Raw genomic sequence first — 22,950 nt, 5'->3', positions numbered from 1 at the left:
GAGCAGAAGGAAATAGGCGGTAGTCAGTCATAGCACAACAATTCCAGTGTCCTCTGTCAAACTCTTTTTAAAGCATCCAGCACTATTAGACATTTTATGGGTATACATTACAAAACCAAATATTTAAAAATTGTGTGGAGAGTCCTCTATTACAGCTTGCTGTAGAAGTGCCATAATCCGGAAAGTGTCTCTATTCCTGGAGTCACTGAATCATAAAATGGTGTCAATCATTGCTGATACCTGCTAAAGATTAAGCATGATTTGCAGAATGCTTAAACTCTTAGTGACTTCCAACATGATACCCATGCTCTTTGAATGGATTGGATGACACGTAAAACCTAAGAGCATCTTGACATCCTGCAAGGCCAGAACAATCCTGATCCAGGAAGCTTCAGGAAGCAGTTAGCTTGATGAATCATCTGCTCAAGCAGGACATTCTAAATCAATAAAAAGAACAGGAGGACTTGTGGCACCTTAGAGACTAACAAATTTATTTGAGCATAAGCTTTCATGGGCTACAGCCCACTTCATCGGCTGCATGCAGTGGAAAATACAGTAGGACGATTTTATATACACAGAGAACATGAAACAATGGGTGTTGCCATACACACTATAACGAGAGTGATCACTTAAGGTGAGCTGTTACCAGCAGGAGAGAAAAAAACCCTTTTGTAGCGATAATCAAGATGCGCCATTTCCAGCAGTTGATAAGAACGTGTGAGGAACAGTAGGGGGGAAAAACAAACACGGGGAAATAGTTTTACTTTGTGTAATGACACATCCACTCCCAGTCTTTATTCAAGCCTAATTTAATGGTGTCCAGTTTGCAAATTAATTCCAATTCAGCAGTTTCTCGTTGGAGTCTGTTTCTGAAGTTTTTTTGTTGTAATATTGTGACTTTTAGGTCTATAATCGTCTGATTTGTGTCCATTTATTCTTTTATGTAGAGACTGTCTGGTTTGGCCATTGTGCCAGCAATGCCCCTCTGCCATGTATATTGGCCAAATCAGACGTCAAGAATTATAACATTCAAAAACCAGTCAGAGCAACACTTCAATCTCTCTGGTCAGGCTGAATTGGAATTAATTTGCAAACTGGACACCATTAAATTAGGCTTGAATAAAGACTGGGAGTGGATGTGTCATTAGACAAAGTAAAATTATTTCTCCGTGTTTGTTTTCCCCTCCTACGGTTCCTCACACGTTCTTGTCAACTGCTGGAAATGGCCCATCTTGATTATCACTACAAAAGGTTTTTTTTCTCTCCTGCTGGTAATAGCTCACCTTAAATGATTGCTCTCGTTATAGTGTGCATGGTAACACCCATTGTTTCATGTTCTCTGTGTATACAAAATCGTCCTACTGTATTTTCCACTGCATGCATCCGATAAAACTGGCTGTAGCCCACGAAAACTTATGCTCAGATGAATTTGTTAGTCTCAAAGGTGCCACAAATACTCCTGTTCTTTTTGCGCGTACAGACTAACACGGCTGCTACTCTGAAATCTAAATCAATAGACCCTCTTGTCCTATATTCTTGAACCATCAGGGAGAACACTGAAAGATACAACCTCATGTCTATGTTGACAAGATGCAAGACTCAGGGTTTCTTCTCCACCAGTCATAATCTTTATTGTCAGTTTAATTCATTTCTCCTATCTCTTGGAGTTGGTCACTTAGAAAGTTGTTGATTATGCAATTATGGGTCTTCTGCTGCTACATATCACAAGCACATAGGAGAAAGAACAACTGTATTGTGTTCTGATTTTCAAGCAGGTGAAGAAGAGTTGGACTTCTGGAGCAGATTGACTCCTTGTTGGAAGAAAAATTAGGCAATACAGAGCCAGAATATGTTTTTTCTAATCTACTGTATTCATGGAGATAGCAAAAGCACATCTTTAAGGGAAGAGAACATGTTAGCAACACTTCTAGATCCATGTCTCAAAAGAAAACTCCAAATTTCTACTCACTGCAGATGTGGTAGATAGCTCAACCGTTCTCCAGAAACAAGTGTTAAATATCACATTACTCTCTTTATTATCCACACCAACTAAAATGTACTTCAGAACATTCCCGGGACTCATTTTGCTTTTACTTGTACAAGTTTTACACTGGCTTTGGTGGGGTTACTTCTGATTCACACCAGCATAACTGAGAACAGAATCAGGCTCACCGAGATTAGGCTGAGTCACTGCAGTGCTATGACATATTCTGAGGACCTGGAGACTGGAAACCAGGTCTGCAGAGCCTGGGGTAACTAATATTTCCACAGTACCACCAAGAGGCCATGGTCAGGGAGCACTGTGGAGAATAGGTGCTGCAGGAAATACCACCTATGAGACCCAGAGTGTCTGTATCCTGCTGCCTTCTGATTGGACAAGTGCCTCCACTTAACCCCAGGAGTTGCCCCAGGAAGTTGTTTGGGTAACCACACAGATCTTGGCCTGCTGCAATGCCAGACTTTGCCTTGTCTCCTGATCTCTGACTCCAGCCTGACTTCAACCAAGATTCCTGCCTTTTGATTCTAACCTGGTACTACCTCTGATCTCCAGCCATAGGTGACTGGTAACGGCTGGGTGGGTGGTTGGGCACAATGGCAGAACCTCCCTCCCCTTGTCACCAGAGCCATGGTCCGCTTCCTGGTGACTGCCAAGGTACCCTTCAGCAACACCCTCTTGACCATGCTACCCCTGACCACCGCCTCTTTGGTTGCCTACCCTTAAGACCAGCCCTGCCATGGTTGGCCTTAGGGAAAATGGCACCCTGGGTGAACTTATATTTTGGTGCCCTAGCCCCCACTGCCTCCCCCAGTCCCGCATCCATCCCCTGCATTGTCCCTGGCCCTTGCTGCCTCCCCTGGTCCCTTATCCATCCCCCCAATCATCCCTGGCCCCCCATTGCCTCCCTGGGCTCCCCACCCACCTCCCTATTGCCCCAGCCCCTGCTGACTCTCCCAGACCCCCCACCTATTGACCCTGGCCCCTACTACCTCCCTGGGCTCCCCACCCCAGCCCTAGCTCTCCTGGGCCCTGCTGCCAACCCTCTCCCATTGCCCAAAGTGACACCCTGAGTTTCCTTCCGTTCACGCCAAGCAGGTAACTGCAGCTGCAGGCTTCCCCGTGCCCCCTCTGGCACAGAGCTGTGCTGTCAGTCCAGCCTCACTTCTCTGCTCAGCTCAGCAGGAGCGCTTACTGCTGGTGCCTTTCTCACACATGTCCCTTCAGCAGTACTCAGCCCAACTCCCATCCTGGCAGAAATCTGGGGTGGCGTGTGACCCCATATGCCCCCCTCTGCACGTGTCGCCTATGCCAGTCTCTGACCCTGACCTGACTCTGACCCTGACTCTTGTTTATGGAACCTGGCCTTGCAATTCCTCCAAATCTGGCCTAGTGACTCCTGTCCCTGGTGGGTAGGCCTCAGGCCAGCTCTGACCACTAGACATGACTGCCTACATCCCGGTCCCTTATATGTGTATACAGCTATATGAACTTGAATACCCTTTCAGTGTCTAATGTGACTGCTTGTAGAAAAAGAAAAACTGAAAATAGCTCTGCATCCTGGAAAATAAACCAAAGGATTCTAAAGGAGCTGATTATTCCATTTCCTAGAGGGCTTTGTAAGAGCAGCAGCAAATGAAAATAACTTTTCTGCTCCCACATAGCAGAGGCACGTGCTGACATTGAAAGAGCCTGGGAAGGAACTACGGGCTAAAGGCTGAATAAGATGATTATTCATTTTCAGAAAAGCAAAATAAGTACCATGCATAGTTGAACTACTATGCATAGTTTCAGAGTAACAGCCGTGTTAGTCTGTATTCGCAAAAAGAAAAGGAGTACTTGTGGCACCTTAGAGACTAACCAATTTATTTGAGCATAAGCTTTCGTGAGCTACAGTGAGTACGCATCCGATGAAGTGGGCTGTAGCTCACGAAAGCTTATGCTCAAATAAATTGGTTAGTCTAAGATGCCACAAGTACTCCTTTTCTTTATGCATAGTTTGAAGATCAAATTGTATTAGGGTATGTCTACACTACGAAATTAAGTCAAATTTATAGAAGTCGGTTTTTTAGAAATCGGTTTTATATATTCGAGTGTGTGTGTCCTCACAGAAAATGCTCTAAGTGCATTAACTCGGCGGAGTGCTTCCACAGTACTGAAGCTAGAGTCGACTTCCGGAGTGTTGCACTGTGGGTAGCTATCCCACAGTTCCTGCAGTCTCCGCTGCCCCTTGAAATTCTGGGTTGAGATCCCAATGCCTGATGGGGCTAAAACATTGTCGCGGGTGGTTCTGGGTACATATCGTTAGGCCCCTGTTCCCTCCCTCCCTCCGTGAAAGCAAGGGCAGATAATCGTTTCGCGCCTTTTTTCCTGAGTTACCTGTGCAGACGCCATACCACGGCAAGCATGGAGCCTGCTCAGGTAACCGTCACCGTACGTCTCCTGGGTGCTGGCAGACGTGGTACTGCATTGCTACACAGCAGCATCAACCCATTGCCTTGTGGCAGCAGATGGTACAGTACGACTGGTAGCCGTCATAGTCATGTCCGAGGTGCTCCTGGCCACATCGGCCAGGAGCGCTTGGGCAGACATGGGCACAGGGACTAAATTTGGAGTGACTTGACCAGGTCATTCTCTTTAGTCCTGCAGTCAGTCCCATTGAACCATCTTATGGTGAGCAGGCAGGCGATACGGATTGCTAGCAGTCCTACTGTACCATCTTCTGCCAGGCAGGCAAGAGATGAGGATGGCTAGCAGTCCTACTGCACCGTCTTTTGCCGAGCAGCCATGAGATGTGGATGGCTTGCAGTCCTTCTGCACCGTCTGCTGCCAGCCAAAGATATAAAAGATAGATGGAGTGGATCAAAACAAGAAATAGACTAGATTTGTTTTGTACTCATTTGCTCCCCCCCCACCCACCCCACCCCCGTCTAGGGGACTCATTCCTCTAGGTCACGCTGCAGTCACTCACAGAGAAGGTGCAGCGAGGTAAATCTAGCCATGTATCAATCAGAGGCCAGACCAACCTGCTTGTTCCAATAAGAACAATTACTTAGGTGCACCATTTCTTATTGGAATCCTCCGTGAAGTCCTGCCTGAAGTACTCCTTGATGCAAAGCCACCCCCTTTGTTGATTTTAATTCCCTGTAAGCCAACCCTGTAAGCCATGTCGTCAGTAGCCCCTCCCTCCGTCAGAGCAATGGCAGACAATCGTTCCGCGCCTTTTTTCTGTGCGGACGCCATACCAAGGCAAGCACGGAGGCCGCTCAGCTCACTTTGGCAATTAGGAGCACATTAAACACCACACGCATTATCCAGCAGTATATGCAGCACCAGAACCTGGCAGAGCGATACTGGGGGAGTAGGCGATGTCAGCGCGGTCGCGTGAGTGATCAGGACATGGACACAGATTTCTCTGAAAGCATGGGCCCTGCCAATGCATGCATCATGGTGCTAATGGGGCAGGTTCATGCTGTGGAACGCCGATTCTGGGCTCGGGAAACAAGCACAGACTGGTGGGACCGCATAGTGTTGCGGGTCTGGGACGATTCCCAGTGGCTGCGAAACTTTCGCATGCGTAAGGGCACTTTCATGGAACTTTGACTTGCTTTCCCCTGCCCTGAAGCACATGAATACCAAGATGAGAGCAGCCCTCACAGTTGAGAAGCGAGAGGCGATAGCCCTGTGGAAGCTTGCAATGCCAGACAGCTACCGGTCAGTAGGGAATCAATTTGGAGTGGGCAAATCTACTGTGGGGGCTGCTGTGATGCAAGTAGCCCACGCAATCAAAGATCTGCTGCTATCAAGGGTAGTGACCCTGGGAAATGTGCAGGTCATAGTGGATGGCTTTGCTGCAATGGGATTCCCTAACTGTGGTGGGGCCATAGACGGAACCCATATCCCTATCTTGGCACCGTCATTGTTGCTTCACATTCATGCATTCTTTATTCATTCATCACACAAATAGGGGGATGACTACCAAGGTAGCCCAGGAGGGGTGGTGGAGGAGGGAAGGAAAATGCCACACAGCACTTTAAAAGTTTACAACTTTAAAATTTATTGAATGCCAGCCTTCTGTTTTTTGGGCAATCCTCTGTGGTGGAGTGGCTGGTTGGCCGGAGGCCCTCCCACCGCGTTCTTGGGCGTCTGGGTGTGGAGGCTATGGAACTTGGGGAGGAGGGCGGTTGGTTACACAGGGGATGTAGTGGCAGTCTGTGCTCCAGCTGCCCTTGCTTCAGCTCAACCATATACTGGAGCATACTGGTTTGATCCTCCAGCAGCCTCAGCATTGAATCCTGCCTCCTCTCATCACGCTGCTGCCACATTTGAGCTTCAGCCCTGTCTTCAACCCGCCACTTACTCTCTTCAGCCCGCCACCTCTCCTCCTGGTCATTTTGTGCTTTCCTGCAGTCTGACATTATTTGCCTCCACGCATTTGTCTGTGCTCTGTCAGTGTGGGAGGACAGCATGAGCTCAGAGAACATTTCATCACGAGTGTGTTTTTTTTTCTTTCTAATCTTCACTAGCCTCTGGGAAGGAGAAGATCCTGTGATCATTGAAACACATGCAGCTGGTGGAGAAAAAAAAAAAGGGACAGAGGTATTTAAAAAGACATTTTATAAAACAGTGGCTACAGTCTTTCAGGGTAAACCTTGCTGTTAACATTACATACATAGCACATGTGCTTTCGTTACAAGGTCGCATTTTGCCTCCCCCCCACCGCGTGGCTACCCCCTCTACCCTCCCCCCTCCCCATGGCTAACAGCGGGGAACATTTCTGTTCAGCCACAGGCAAACAGCCCAGCAGGAACGGGCACCTCTGAGTGTCCCCTGAAGAAAAGCACCCTATTTCAACCAGGTGACCATGAATGATATTTCACTCTCCTGAGGATAACACAGAGAGATAAAGAACGGATGTTGTTTGAATGCCAGCAAACATACACTGCAATGCTTTGTTGTACAATGATTCCCGAGTACGTGTTACTGGCCTGGAGTGGTAAAGTGTCCTACCATGGAGGACGCAATAAGGCTGCCCTCCCCAGAAACCTTTTGCAAAGGCTTTGGGAGTACATCCAGGAGAGCCACGAATGCCAGTGCAAATTAATCCTTTCACATGCTTGCTTTTAAAGCATGTATAGTATTTTAAAAGGTACACTCACCGGAGGTCCCTTCTCCGCCTGCCGGGTCCAGGAGGCAGCCTTGGGTGGGTTCGGGGGGGTACTGGCTCCAGGTCCAGGGTGAGAAACAGTTCCTGGCTGTCGGGAAAACCGGTTTCTCCGCTTGCTTGCTGTGAGCTATCTTCTTCTTCTTCTTCGTCCCCAAAACCTGCTTCCGTGTTGCCTCCATCTCCATTGAAGGAGTCAAACAACACGGCTGGGGTAGTGTTGGCTGAACCCCCTAAAATGGCATGCAGCTCATCATAGAAGCGGCATGTTTGGGGCTCTGACCCGGAGCGGCCGTTCGCCTCTCTGGTTTTCTGGTAGGCTTGCCTCAGCTCCTTCAGTTTCACGCGGCACTGCTTCGGGTCCCTGTTATGTCCTCTGTCCTTCATGCCCTGGGAGATTTTGACAAAGGTTTTGGCATTTCGAAAACTGGAACGGAATTCTGATAGCACGGATTCCTCTCCCCATACAGCGATCAGATCCCGTACCTCCCGTTCAGTCCATGCTGGAGCTCTTTTGCGATTCTGGGATTCCATCATGGTCACCTCTGCTGATGAGCTCCGCATGGTCACCTGCAGCTTGCCACGCTGGCCAAACAGGAAATGAGATTCAAAAGTTTGTGGTTCTTTTCCTGTCTACCTGGCCAGTGCATCTGAGTTGAGAGTGCTGTCCAGAGCGGTCACAATGGAGCACTCTGGGATAGCTCCCGGAGGCCAATACCGTCGAATTGTGTCCACAGTACCCCAAATTTGACCCGGCAAGGCCGATTTAAGCACTAATCCACTTGTCAGGGGTGGAGTAAGGAAATCGATTTTAAGAGCCCTTTAAGTCGAAATAAAGGGCTTCATCGTGTGGACGGGTGCAGGTTTACATCGATTTAACGCTGCTAAATTCGACCTAAAGTCCTAGTGTAGACCAGGGCTTAGAGGTATAGATGGGTGATGAACTCAGAGCACTAACTGAAACCAATGTGGAACTAAAAAACGACCCTTTCATATTGGTTTTTTTTTTTTTGCACTATGACGTAGCAAATTGTATATGTAGATACACTGAGCCCATCAGCAAAGTAAATGACCATTTCATCTCAAAGGGGTTAGCACAACTAAGTGCATCCTAAAATTCCTTGGTGTAGTAGATGGCAAGGTTTGTGTGTCCTCTTCCTGTAGCTCTGATTGCTCCTGCCCCCTTTGGCACTTTTCTGTGTCACTTTTTCCCTATTGAAGCATGACACTGATTAAGATTACTTGTCTGGATTCTGGGGACAGCTGGCTGAATCATTCACTGCATATTAGAGCTGGTTAGAATTTTTTTTCCCCCCTGAGGAAGGATTTTTTTCCCCAAAGTATTGAGAACCAAAATATTTTGATTCAGATATGCCTTTTAGGAACTGCAGTTTGGGTGCCTCATGGACCCCCCCCCCCCCCAATTCTTCTCTGTGTGCTGAGCTCCCTGCTTGGATTAAATTTCCTGGGATGTACTGTGGTCTCTCCCTCTGGTGGGGAGGCAGTGCTTCATGGAAGCCTGAGCCTAGAGGAGAATGGGAGACATAAGGCAAATGAACAGCAGCTCTCAAGGCACCACAGTGGCAGATCCAAATACAAATATTTCAGTTTTCAAGCAGTTGGTTTTTCAACAACAACAAACAATTTCCCATGGAAAGCAGATGCTTTTTATGAAAAAAATTGTTTAGCTGAAAACCCAGTTCTCCAGGGAAAAACAGTTTCAATAAAACAAATTTGAGTAGCCGTCTAAATTATTTATTTTCTGACCAGCTTAGCTGACTTTGTCTACAAGTCATTCAAGAACTGATCCTGGTTTATACAAACATAGGTATCATTCACAAATTTTGCTAAATAGTTTATATGAACTTATGACAGCCTATGGGCTTTCTGTAAACTGTTTACTGACTATTTGCTATTCACTTTTCATGGTGTCTGACTGAACTCCTATGACACATAGTATTGTTTCCACTGCCTGATTGAATGGCTGAAAATTTTTTAGACAGAGTAACAAATAGAAAATAATGCAATTTCTGGTACAAATTTTCAGCCATCCAATGGCTGAGTGTCCGCATGCTGGTGAATAACTATAAGCCCCCCAAGAAAAATAGGGGAGTGAATCCTCCATGTTTATTCACAAAAATATTTACAAATCACTTTAACCCTGGGATGTAAATGATTCTGGGGTGCAGAATTCTGACATTCAAGTGAGACAGATTCTGGGATGGATATAAGACCCAAAGGTGACTATTGCACATGGTTCAGCAGAAACAATTGATAGACTGAGAAACTGAGTGTGGGACTGACCGATGGAGGAGCGATCACAACAGTTCCAAGCTCTATTCTGGGATATCCCATTAAATGCATCACCCTGAGCAGTTGCTTAGTTAGCCTATGCCTAAAACCAATCCAGATGTACCTTGTAAAACATTAACATTCATGATAAGCCTGATGATTCTGCAAAGTGCTAAGGATATTTGACTCTAATGGGACATGACCGTGCTCAGCACTTTCAGGAGGTGCTCCTCATCAGCCAGGATTCCTCACCGTTCTGAAGTCCTCATTTTTGCTAAGAGTACAGTCATGTGAATCTCTAAGAATGCAAGAACTCCAGCTTGACCAATGTTCTTTCCTCCTGACACATCTCGCCTCTGAAAATCAGTCCACTTATTGATTTTATTGCCTACAAATGGAGTTACGTGCATAAGTTTAAGGAAAGGAGTTTGAAAGTCTGGGACTTTGACTTCTCCCTCAAACTTCCTCTTATGTAGAATAATGGAGATGATAAATCACGATTATTAGGCCCTTGAGTTCCATATGAATCTGAATAAATAGCAGATGTCATTGAGCAGCAATAAAGTAAAATATTTTCCTGTGTGTTTACTCTTTCCATAGGCTCCGGAAACAGTAGAAGGATTTTAAAAGGTGTGGGGAAAGACCACACGTATGCAAATAAATAGCTGACGCACAAATACTAGATCCCCATGCACACGCTTGTCAATTAATGAAAAGCCTTTAAGATGAAAAGCAGTGCGTATATCATAGTACTTTGTACATTTATATAGGTGTGGAAGGATTAGATTTTTATCCATAAATGTTAATCATTTCACTGTACACACACAAACCAATGACAAAATATTTTCATCAATGATCACTGAAATTTACAGATAGGCAAAGAAAGAAATGCTGCTTGAGAACATATCTGAGTCTGATTTAAGGCTATTTACTTTGTCTGTTTTGACATGTGATGTTGACAATTTGTATTGTAACGGTTATAAAGCTTTAACTTTTTGAATCGCACCATCCCCCCCTTAGTTCCTGCAACTGTGAAAATAGAAAAAAATGCTTAAAAATAAACATTGACATTTCTATTGAAAATTACACTAGAACATCAGAGTTACGAACTGACTGGTCAACCACACACCTTATTTGGAAGCGGTAGTACACAATCAGCCAGCAGAGACCAAAAAAAAGCAAATACAGTACAGTACTGTCTTAAACATAAACTACTAAAACAATAAGGGGAAAGCAGCATTCTTCTCCTGGATAGAAAAGTTTCAGAGCTGTATTTAGTCAATGTCCAGTTGTAAGCTTTTGAAAGAACAACCATAACATTTTGTTCAGAGTTATGAACATTTCAGTTATGAACAACCTCCATTCCCAAAGTTCTACTGTATACAAGAATAAAAATCTAATTCTGCCAAACCCATATTTATAGCATCTTTCATCCAAGGATCTCAGAGCATGTTACAAGCTTTAATTAAGTTGGACTTATGACACACCTGTGGAGTAAGAATTATCCCCATTTTATGGTGCGGGAAACCGAGGCCCAAGAGAGCAGTAAGAACAGGATCGGGCTGTTAAAGTCAACACACATTTTAGTATGGACTTGAATAGGAGCAGTATCTGGCCCAGGGGAATGGGAAGGGATGCAAATAAGTTAAAAACAAATCTTATAATATTATATTAGTCAATTTGGATGGCTTCTTACAACTGAGGTAAATCAGTAGTAACTCCACTAAAGTCAGTTATGTTGCACCAATGTAAAACTGGCATTCATGAGAGGAGAATCAGGCCAATTATGTTAGAATTGGACCCCATTCTCATTCTACTTACGTAAGTTTTAAACCAGTAAGCAACTCTCACTGACTTCAGTGGAGTTACTTGGATTTACATCGGTTCAGTGGATATCAAAATCTGGGCCTGGCCCCATACTGTAGACAGGATAGAGTGGATCTGCTGGCTCAGTAATAGAAAATGAGTCCATCTTTTAATCAGCAGTTTTATCCCTCAAGGTTATATTTTTGAACTTCAGTGTCCACTGATTACAACAAAAGAAAAACTCTCTACTAAAAAACAAACAGGATTCCCTCCTACTCTCTAGGTATACAATCTAGTCCCAGACAGTGACAACTGGGTGTGGTGCTCTCCCTTCTTAAAGGCTTTCTTCTCTGACCATGTGACTGTCATTATAGTTATTTCCTATATAACTTCTGAGAACATTCTTGAGCATTCAGTCCCCAACCTTCCCTTGTGACTCAGCACTTGTACTTGTGTATGATCTCAAAACACGAAGTTTGTTATCTGTCAAGCAGAAAGTTAACATGGACTCTGGACCCTGCTACAGGTTCATTGACACAAATGGCAAAACAAAACAAAAACTTACATAAGGCCCTGATTCAGTAAAGTATTTGGACAGCTCGTGCTTAAAGTCAGGTGCACGTCAAGTACTTAGCCGAATCAGAGCCTTAGTAACTATCAATACATGTAATGTGTGTCCCAAAAAGTCCTATCAAATATTTCTGAACTCTGTACATTGGACAGTTAGCGACCACATTTGACTATTCTAATTTGTAACTGGCTTTACAGAATGAATCTGCCAGCTGTCCATGCCTTTGTTAAATAAAAACCCTTTTCTGTGAGCCTAGAATGGCTTTTCTGTAGCTAAAAATCTGCATACAAGATTCCTGTGGAGCACTTCCATTTCTTCATCTTACAGTCTACTGTTATTGCCTAATACATACAATTCTGTAAGGGTTCCTATTATTTCAAAACTTGTGAACAGGCTGCAGCGGCAAAGCTAACAGGGGACCCTTGTGAGATTCTGCCTACAATTAGATTAATTTTTTCACTTTTATGTAGTAATTCTCCCAAAGCCAGACGAAGGCCACTCTGGAGCCTGGTGAAATTGGTCAGGTCACATGGGTTTACACAAACCTCCCAGCAGTTTTGAGTCACCCTGATTTACCACAGTTACAGTTTTATTTTCATTCTTCATCACTCCTCACCATCCCATCAGTCATGCATGTGACACCCAGCCATGAACTTTATTCAGTACAACCTGCAAGAATATACAAAGGCCAAACGAACACACTAGTAGGAGATTACTACAAAAGGATCTCTTAAATATGGAGCAGCTACCACTACCCATAATATGCTATTAATGCAAATTTCTCTCTCAATTCAGATTTCTTCCGTATTTAATAAATCATGCAGAATATCATGACTTCTCCAGTCACTACTATCACTGGAACAACTGAAACAAGCGGTAATGCCCCAAGTTTTCAAACAAATGTCCTTTATTTGCTTACCTGGGGGTTCTTTGCCTTTATCTTGGATCTTCTCAGAAGAAGTTAGTGATTCTTTTGAGATGTTCTGTTTATCTGTCAGCGTTCTAAGACAAAAGACACAGTTATAAAAAAGTTATCTATAGCGTACCTTTAAAAATCAGCTAGTAGATACTACATACTACAAAAGGGAGAGATTACATGGCTCCTGGGAATGGGGAGCCTTTTCACCTCTTGGTCACTGTTTCTAATATGACCACACTAGTGACTGAAAGCATTTCTTATCTGATGGCTGATAATCTAAACCATGTGAAATGAGAGTATGAAATCTCAGTCCAAATCTACTGAATAAAGTTAATATCAAATACATCATTACGCTGGGCACTAATTGACCTGTTGTTGGCAGTCACAGCGGAACAGACATGAATTGTATGAGTATAAATTGTGAGCATGTTGGTGATACAGTATGTGGAAGATTTCACTGCTGATATCTGTAGTATATCTGTTAAAGGGATTAAAAACAAGGGGCAGAGACTCTTAGTTCCAAGTACTATTAATCTAGCACCTGTTACAAACAATTAAAAAAAACTTTGTCAAAGCAACAGAATCTTTATCACAAGGATGAAATTCACCCCTCCACAGAAGTTTGTTGCAGGGTTGCAAACAATGTATACTCTATACTCGCCTTTGCACACACGTAAAACACAATGGCCACTGGAACAAAAACCAGCTGGCTACTTCAAGTATTAAGGGTCGTTTGAGCCTTTAAGTCCCTGCTCCAGGAGGCTGACTCGGGCACAGTGAGACTGGTCCTCCATTGCATCACGCTTGTGTAGTCCTTGATGTTTGTGCCAGGTGGATGCACAATGCTATAGAATCAGAATTCTCCCCTCATTACACCAGTGATAGCATTGTAAATGAGTGGAGGCTTTGAATTTGGGAGCTTTTTATGCCCATGTTGCACAGGTGTAAATGATGGCACAAGCTGCAAGGCACTGGAGAATCAAGCCCATTGCATCACACTTGGAGAAGTTGCAGCATCTGCTCTCCTGTGTGCCTAGCCAGATCTGCTGGCTGGCATAGTTGGTATAGTGCAGTACTTTTTAAAAATTGATGTGAGCAACAATGCTCATATTTATACTTTAAAAAAAAAAACCACCGACAATTGGGAGCAAAAAGCTTTGGTGTCCAATGATTCATGAACATTACTAAAATGGTTTTAGAAACATTAGAATAATGCCAGTATTACTTTTCTCCTACTGCCAGATATTCCAGGCAGCAGTGCAGGATTCCCATCACTGAGAAAGAGCTTATGTAGTAGCTAAACCTCAGCAGCCTGCAGAGTCTCCATGAGCAGAACTCTTAATGGTCAATGAGTGGAGCCTTTAGAACAGTGTTTCTCAAATTCAGCCACCAGTGATTTTTCTGCAGTCACAGATTTCTGGGTGGTGATTTGCGGGGGCAAAGCAGTGGCTCCTCCTCCAGGGCCACAAGCAGGGGTTGGCCCCTGCCCCCCTCTGGAGCCACAAACACCAGAGGAGCAGGCAGCCGGTGTGAATTCCCCACCTTCCTGGGGACAGTGAACTCAGGCTTCAGCTCTGTGGTGGTAGGCTCCGGGTGCGGAGCCCTGGCCACGTGGTGGCAGGAGCCACAGTGCTGGCCCTGGGCTCACCCCTCCCAGCATCATCTCTGGACCCTGTTGCCTCTTTCAGGCACAGGCCCCATCCCCAGCCATGGGACCCCAGGATCCGGTCGAGGAGCTTCAGGCTCCGGACCCCAACCACAGGTACCAGCCCTTGGCTCACCACCCCACCCCACCCCATCACTCCTAGCCCCCGCTGCCTCCTCTGACCCCTCATTCATCCCCCCATGACCCTGCTGCCTCCCTACCCACCTCCCCATCCAGGGCTTAATTTGTCCCCACCTTGATGAGGCTGAGTAAGTCTGCTCGTGAAAACTGATATTTGTATGTTTGTTAATATCTCTCTTCACAGCAGACTTAGTAGTTAGATGGGAGGCTGTGAAAAGGAATAACAAACATACAAATATCAATTTTCACAGCAGCAGACTTACCAGCTAGCAAGTTTAAAAAAAGCAACCAAAAAAGCAAAAAACAACAACAGAAGACAAGAATGTGCAATGCACCTTATTTGTGTTTCTATTCTGTTTAGGTTCAGTGAAGACTAAAGATAACTGCATATTATTTTTATTATTAAGCCTTCAAAAATACCCTACATAAATAAATTATAATGATTTGGACACGTATATGTATGTCTATTTATTTGTTTTTCCTAAAGTTAATTAAGAATTTTAGGAAAAATTGTCAGAGCTGCCACCAGCATGAGTTGGTGGCTGCATTTTGAGGCCACCAAAAAATTTGTTATGAGAACCCCTGTTTTAGAAGTGACTGACTGCACAATGTAATATATTACAGAGAATTTTTTAAATAGCTTTGTGTATTTCCAATTTTATTAATATTTCAAATTCTAAACTGAGTTACTAAGAATCTCTTAACCCTACTCCATCCTTACCCTCTGGACAGAGCCACGAGGAGAGCATGGAGGGAAACACAGGCTAGTTTTTTTAAAGGAGTAGCAAAAACCCATTCCTCTGTACATGCGCACACACACACACACGCCCTGAAAGCAGTATGAACTGTACAGGCTTAGCACCTCCCTCCACCACTGCAGGAACACTGGAAGCACTCTCCGCCCCACACAACATAATAATTTTGTTTTAAAAGTCAAATGAACCCAAAAAAACCCCAACAATGCATGAGTGAATTTCAGGTACCCTGGTCATGTAGCACAAAGTCATTGTTCAGTCCTACTGTCTATCTCAGTGACTAATATCATTTATGTTTATAGTCTTACTTTATAGTACAATGAAATGTATGATAATCTCAGAAATCGTTATTACTATTTATCGTTCACAATGAAGTAGCATTTAAATACGTCAACCAGAATGGGCCCCACTGTACAAACATATAAGTGAAAGTTCCGATCTTGAAGAATTTATCATTTAAAAGATGAGCTGAGACAAAGAAGTGGACCAAGGTGTGATGTGAGAGACAGGTTAAGAAATATAATAGTATGTGTCCAATTCTTTGCCCGTCAGTAGTAGTGATCACAGTTCACTTCCTCGTTGGCCATTATCAGTTTGCAGTTTTCTATATGTACACAGCGGAGGTGAGTTTTAAGGAGGAACTTTGAGGATAAAGAAGTGGCTTTATTAATTTTTTATCGAATGGGAGGTTTTCTTCTACTCTTAAAGGGACACATGTGAGAAAGAACGAAAAGGTCTTATCTGAGAAGCCTGGGTATCATCAACCGCACAAGATGGGAGATGCCTGATAAGGTCAGATATATATGGTGGGACTAGATTGTGGAAGGCTTTGAAAGTAGAGATAACAGGTTGTATTCGATGCAGTGGAAGAGGGGAAGTCCATGGAGGGACTTAAAGAAAGGGGGGAGGTTACATATACAGTTGGGTGAAGAAAGGTACTTCCATTTTGTGGAGGATTTGAATATTTAGAAATTTGGTTTTATTCTGGTAAAGAAGAAAAACCAAAAAAGTTTCAAAATTCTTCCCAAAAAGAAATGGAACCCCTGCTCTGGGGCAGTCTGCATGGTGGGTTGCTTCAAAGTTTAAGACCCTACAAGCCCAGGCTGATGAGGTCCTGGGCAGACAGGGTGACAGGAAACCAGGCAGGGTGGCAGGAAACCATATCTGGATTCTGTGGGAACTCTGTCAAAATTGAACTGTCTTCACAAAACGTTTTGATTTCAATGAACCGGCAAATTCCAACAAAAAATATTTTGTCAGAATTTTTCCAGCCAACTCTAGTTACATAAACAGAGTGATAGACCAGGAAGATGACTGTAGCAATTTAAACATATGTATTAAAAAACTAAGAATAAGTAATAAACTATTTTAAAAATATGTATATTACCATAATTTCAAAAAGTCTAAAATATATTGCTGAGATAGTTCTTGTTAGCACATTTTAACAAAATATTTTGATGTTTAAAAATGTTGCTCAATAAAAAATATTTAAATATATTTTGAATACTAAGATCTTTTAAACCATATTTATTTTACATCAGAAAACAAAATTTAAACAAATGAAAACTAAGTCTTAGTCAAAAGGTAACAATGTTACAAATGTTCCTCGTTATTGCATAAATCAATAGGAAAAACCATTCAGAAAACACAGATCTGAGTAGCAGGATATCAGAAATACCAGGGTAAAAGGAAATTAGATTAAGAATCAAGAATCAGGCGTTCATTAGAAATAGAGAGGCAGTTGTAATGTAGCTCCCAGGTCTGTACATCTTTTAGTTTACTCCAGACCTCCAAACCAAATGTGAAAAATGATCCTCTTTGTAAATTACCTTCTTAGTATATTTATTCCTTTTGGCTGCAATGTATTCAAAATGATATTTCGACCATTCGCAATTCCAGCAAGGAGAAGTCTTTTCCGGAACCTAAGATTAATGTCAAAGCAATAGATATTAGAATGTCAATAGCTTTTGCGGGGCTGGAACCACAAATACTCGGTAGCACTGCAGATTTCAGCTCTAGAATTTGGATACCCAAATCATTGTCCTCATCTATGGACCCCTAAGTAATTAAACTACTATCTTGTTCCAAGAGCTTCTGGATGTAGGTGCTAAACAATGACTTTCTGCTTAACTTTGTGGCAAAATAGTATGTTGTACCTATTCAATGCCTCATTTCAACTGCTGTTTCAATTCTATTTAAGATTCATAACAACCATCATTCTCAGGGAGCTTCAGTGTGGGAAGCCCTTTTTTGGGGCTGGTCACTTTTTGTTCCTGCCTGTTTAATACAAAACACTGTCCAGATTTACAGTATTTTCTCTAGATGATTCTTATTATACTAGAAGTGTCAATCAACAACTATTATCCAGATCCTTGGACCTGCTCCTCCATTACCTCAGCATGCAAACCTCCCTTATCTTTGCGGGGAGTTACATGCATCTAAGAGACAAGGGTGCTAAGCTAAGTAGCTCAATGAACTTAACCCAGTTGCTCTCTCTTTTTGGATAGTCCTAATTTGAGTGTTTTTCTGTTCTGAAACATGCAATTGTAAAAAATGGCACTCTCCTATTCAAAAACATCTGGTGTGTTTTCAGTGTCATAGTTGCTGACTTTAGACTAGAGACATTGTTACTCCTTTTAACCATGCCGAACGTTATTAAAGGCTCGTCTTCATTATACAGTTAACTCAAGCGTTGCTCCTTACTCAAGTTCTGTCCACACACAAAAACCCCTTAATCTGAGTCTGCTAGTGCTTTTCACTTGAGCTGGCTGGTCCATGATAGGGTTTAGGCTAAAGACCAGGTAGCACTTGTCGGTGTTAACACAACCACTCTGTTGCTCAAGTGTTATTGCAGAGTGGCTGCTCTCACCTGAGCTAGCTCAAAAAGATAACTCGAGTTAACTCTTCAGTAAAGACAAGCATATAGAGAGAATGAGCTGGATTCCCTTCTTTCTTGTGCCTAGCCCACAGAATAATTAACAAAGTTCTAATTAGTTAGTTACACCTGTGCCAACCCAGAAAGTGGCTTTGGGTTTGCACAGGTGTTACTGAAAAAAGAAAAGGAGTACTTGTGTCACCTTAGAGACTAAGTACTCCTTTTCTTTTTGCGAATACGGACTAACACGGCTGTTACTCTGAAAGGTGTTACTGAGTGTATAATGTGAAGATAATGGGATTACACAAGTGTAACTGATAGCTCAAACAGTCCTTTAGAACCTTTGGTACTGATGATGATGATACGCAAGAAGGAAAGTATGCAGCATGAGTTTGGAGGGATAGCAATTTTCAAAAAGGTGATTTAAAAAAAAAAAAACCAACTCATAAATTGAGCACATTTGGTGGAATCAATTGGAATATGTAAAACCTTACAATACTGTTTTTACAGAGTCACTTCAGAATAGAACAGAACTTTAATGAGTCTGATTAAGTTCCAAATCAGTCCTCCTGTGTGATAATGTTGGTCTGCTGAATTATATGCATCGGAAGGTCAGGATTTGTTTCTACTACTCCGATACCAGTACTGAGGGTCGGATTACAAGCTCATTGAAGTCACTAATGAAGTGAAGACTCCCACTGATTTCAAAGAGCTTTGGTTCAGGCCCTAGATTCTGGATTTCTTTCCTATCCTGTGTTTGTGATTTCTAAGTAATTCCCTTTTCCCCTAATCAAAACAAAACAGATCTCTAAAACAGTCAGGTCATATGTTCTCTTTTAAAGTTCCACTATAGAAAAGTTCTATAGTGCATAGGGATCAAAACCAAAATGTATCTATGCACATAAATCTCAGACACTAATCCACAGATTTTGACACATTTGTTTAGATATGAGGTTTTATAGAGATTCCATCTTCTTAAAAAAAAAAAATGCACAGCAGAATGTCCTTCAGAATTCTTTTGAGTTTTAATTTGAGCAAACATTAAAAATAATTGTACATTTCTATGTTCAACCTGCTTTCTGTTTTTGACTTATTCTTGCGTAATGCAGGTCAAGAGCTGTGCATAATAAGCATGAGGTAAAAAGTAGTGAACTGGTGAGGCAGCGTAGAGGAACCCAATCCTGAATTAAAAAGAGCATTGCTGCTGCATGCCTGTCAAGTTATTGTGAGACCTCAAAAAGGAGTGGGTTGCTAAGCACCTTGGTTTGCATGCTGAATATTACACTTTAGCATCTTAGCCCACCACCATTCCTGTTCTCTTCCCAGATCCTGATATTTATATAACTTTGCAAGAGCTATACCAATTTACACCAGCTGAAGATTTGGCCCTATACATCTAATGTTACAAATTAAACAACCATGACACGCAACTTTCCATAAACTTGCAAAAAAGAGTGTGTGTTTACAGGTGATAAATACCTAATTGTATTAAATGGTATATTAACTTGTATGTTAATGTAAAACTGACAGTGTTGTAGTTATCTAAAAAGTTTCATTATATTAATTGTAACTCCTTATATCTACACCCCAACACAATACTGGTCACTGTTGGTCAAATTCACCACCCTTCACACAAAGGCCAAGTAAACAGATTTTTGTATGAGAATTCTGCAGGAGTTTGGGGATTTAATCCACCTCCCAACCATTAGTATTCTGAGCCATACACTGATCCAGTGGTCCTTATCTTGGCTCATATACAATGCTAGTCTCTACACCAGCTGATTTGGACCCAGCATGGAGTGCCTCACAATGTCAGCATTTAGGTGATATAGAGACTTCCCTCCCCAGGATAGCTTCTCCACTCACACCTCCCAACGTCTGCATACAGCCCACAGTGCAGAAAGCATTGATCCTGTCTTACTAAGCTGTCTTACTTAGTTGTATAAAGTTGAGATATTGCAAATATATGTTATTGGAGAAAGATATTATAATGTCTAATTTTAATAGTCCCCACTGTATATGAAACAAGCAGAGTTGAGGTTGCATAGTCAACTATAACATTTGCATTTCCTAACTTCTGAGTTCTAACTAGAGTAACCTTATCCTTGTAAAAAGGACTGTTGAATTGGAATTCATTTGCAAATTGGATACTATTAACTTAAGCTTGAATAGAGACTGGGAGTGGCTAAGTCATTATGCAAGGTAACCTATTTCCCCTTGTTTTTTCCTACCTCTCCCCCCCCCCCCCGCCCCCCCCCGACGTTCTTGTTAAACCCTGGATTTGTGCTGGAAATGGCCGACCTTGATTATCATACACATTGTAAGGAGAGTGATCACTTTAGATAAGCTATTACCAGCAGGAGAGTGGGGTGGGGGGGAGAGAAAGCCTTTTGTAGTGGTAAACACCCATTTTTTCATGGTTTGTATGTATAAAAAGATCTTCTGTACTTTCCACAGTATGCATCCGATGAAGTGAGCTGTAGCTCACGAAAGCTTATGTTCAAATAAATTGGTTAGTCTCTGAGGTGCCACAAGTACTCCTTTTCTTTTTGCGAATACAGACTAACACGGCTGTTACTCTGAAACTTATCCGTGTACTAGTGTAGGGATTTTTTTTTTGTTCGTTTGTTTTGTATTAAATTATATTACCCTGAAGATGGGTTAAGATGGAATGTGCGAACCTCTAGTGTGGGGCGTCTGTCTCCCAGTTAACAAATTTCTTCTATCACTCACATGTTTCTTCTAGAAGTGATTCCGTTTGCTCCTCCTGGGGGACAGCTGCTTCTCCACTCGGAAAGATTTGCTTGTGTTTTCCCCACATCAGGTTCCACAGTGTGCAGCAGCTCTTTCATTTACTCAGCAGCTCTTGCTGCTAGCTCATTTAAGGTCTCACTCTACAATCTGCTTTCCTAAAGGCAGTAAGCTATTGACTACTGATTGCTATTTATTGTTAACAGTAGGTGTACCTCCTCTGCATTAATCACTCCACTCCCTTATCATACCTGAATTACTGTGCAATGTCTACTTGTTTGTCGTTAGTAATTTACGACTGAATCCTGCAATCTTTTACTTATGCAAATAGTTTCTTCATATGTGAATTCCTGTTGCCTTCAGCGGGGCTCCTGACATGAGTGAACATGTGTGTATAATTTGCCTAGTAATGAATTAAACTAAATTAGACAATATGCCATTTTTATCCACTACAGAACTTTTTGATCAAACATGGCTTTCCTATCCAACTGCTTACTTCTCTTGAGGACAATTTGAAATACTAAGTCTCTCAAACTGTTCAAAAACCAAAATGATTTAAGAGACCAATACTAGAATACATGAAAAAGATGCTCTCATGAACCCAATTTCCCTGGCCGGTGTGTCCTAACACAGCAAAAGATCAATTGTTAAGAAAATATCATTGAACATCAGTTAAGCTCCTAGTATATACATTCCCCAACATTTATTTTCTAAGTACATTCCACTATTCACAGTCCAATAGATTCAGGTAGAAAATCTGGGGCCAAACCTGCTAGGTCTGTAGTGCCTCCCACTAGATAGTGCTGAGCAAATAATTGATTTTTTGGTTCGGTGGTCGAACAGAAAAATTAAAAAAAATTTTTGGTTAGTTTCAAACCAAAACTGGATTTAAAGAAAAACTTTGGAGAAACAAAACCAAAAAATATTTGGGTCAAACAAAACGTTCTGATTGATTTTAATCGACATTGTCAAAGCAGTCCATTTAGAAAAATGTTGGGGGGGGGGGGGGAACCTTTTGACATTTCTGAAATTTTTCTTCCCAGTTTTTTTCAGCCAAAAATATTTGCCAAATTTGACCCAAAATGCGGATAAGATTCAATGCCCCCTAAAATGCATGTAATAAGGCAGGCCTGCCTGAAGTGCCCTGTTGTGGCAGAACAAAGGACTTCCTTAGTTGCCTTTTCTTCAGAGTCCCCAGTAACTCCACAACAGCTCTCTTGTCTCAATACTTCCCCTCTTTGGGACCAGCTTATTACTAAAAGTCCCAGACATAGTCCATTTCTCACACCCAGTTTATGCAGTCCTTAAAATCCCACAATCTTTACACTATTGACAAAGCCAGGGCTGACCTCAGAGAAAAATGGCATCCTGGGCGAACTTGCATTTTGGTGCACCAGCCCCCTCTGCCTTCCCAGGTTCCCCACCTACCCCACCCCCATCATCCCTAGCCCCTACTACCTCCCTGGATTCCCCACCCACCCTGCCCCCATTGTCTCCCTAGGCTCCCCGCCCATCCTCTCCACCCATCCCCCTCATTGCCTTCAACCCTTGCTGCCTCCTTCAGTCCCCCAGCCATTGCCCCTGGCCCCACACATCATCCCTGCTCCCCACCCATCCCCCCGGCCCAAGATAACTCCCTGGATCCCAGTGCTTAATTTGTAATGCAAGAGGTGCCAGGGTTCAAGCAAGAGGTGCTGGGGCTCAGGAAGTTCCTCTGGCCACTGAGTGATGTGTAACTGACATGGCAAGCCCAGAGGTGCTGGGGCTAACTGCCAAGCCTAGAGGTGCCAGGGCTCAGCCCTGGAACAAATTAAGCTCTGTGGGCTCCCCACCCATCCCCCCCTAACCTCCACTGCCTCCTTGGGCTCCCCAACCCTCTATTGTCCCCAGGCCCCACTGCTTCCACTGCCCCATTGCCCTAAGCTCCCTTCCACAGCCTTGCAACCGAGGTCCACCCCAATCTTGCTTCTGGACCACGGCACTACCTGACCATTGTGCCCAGGACAGTCATCCACTCATAAGGCCAGCCCTGGAC

The 22,950-nt window shown here is 43.1% G+C and overlaps 1 protein-coding gene across 1 annotated transcript in view; it reads right to left on the bottom strand.

Moving 5' to 3' along the window:
* ACSBG1 (acyl-CoA synthetase bubblegum family member 1) overlaps positions 1-22,950 on the bottom strand; it is a 70,518-nt gene that overhangs the window by 38,522 nt on the left and 9,046 nt on the right. The window contains 2 exon segments of the mRNA XM_043523573.1: positions 12,749-12,831; positions 17,119-17,211. Coding sequence (XP_043379508.1) covers positions 12,749-12,831; positions 17,119-17,211 — 176 coding nt within the window.

Source organism: Chelonia mydas, chromosome 10, assembly GCF_015237465.2.
Source record: "Chelonia mydas isolate rCheMyd1 chromosome 10, rCheMyd1.pri.v2, whole genome shotgun sequence".
In the NCBI taxonomy this organism is placed as follows: Eukaryota; Metazoa; Chordata; order Testudines; family Cheloniidae; genus Chelonia; species Chelonia mydas.
The sequence above is the reverse complement of the archived record's forward strand: the minus strand, read 5'-3'. Positions and strand labels throughout refer to the sequence as shown.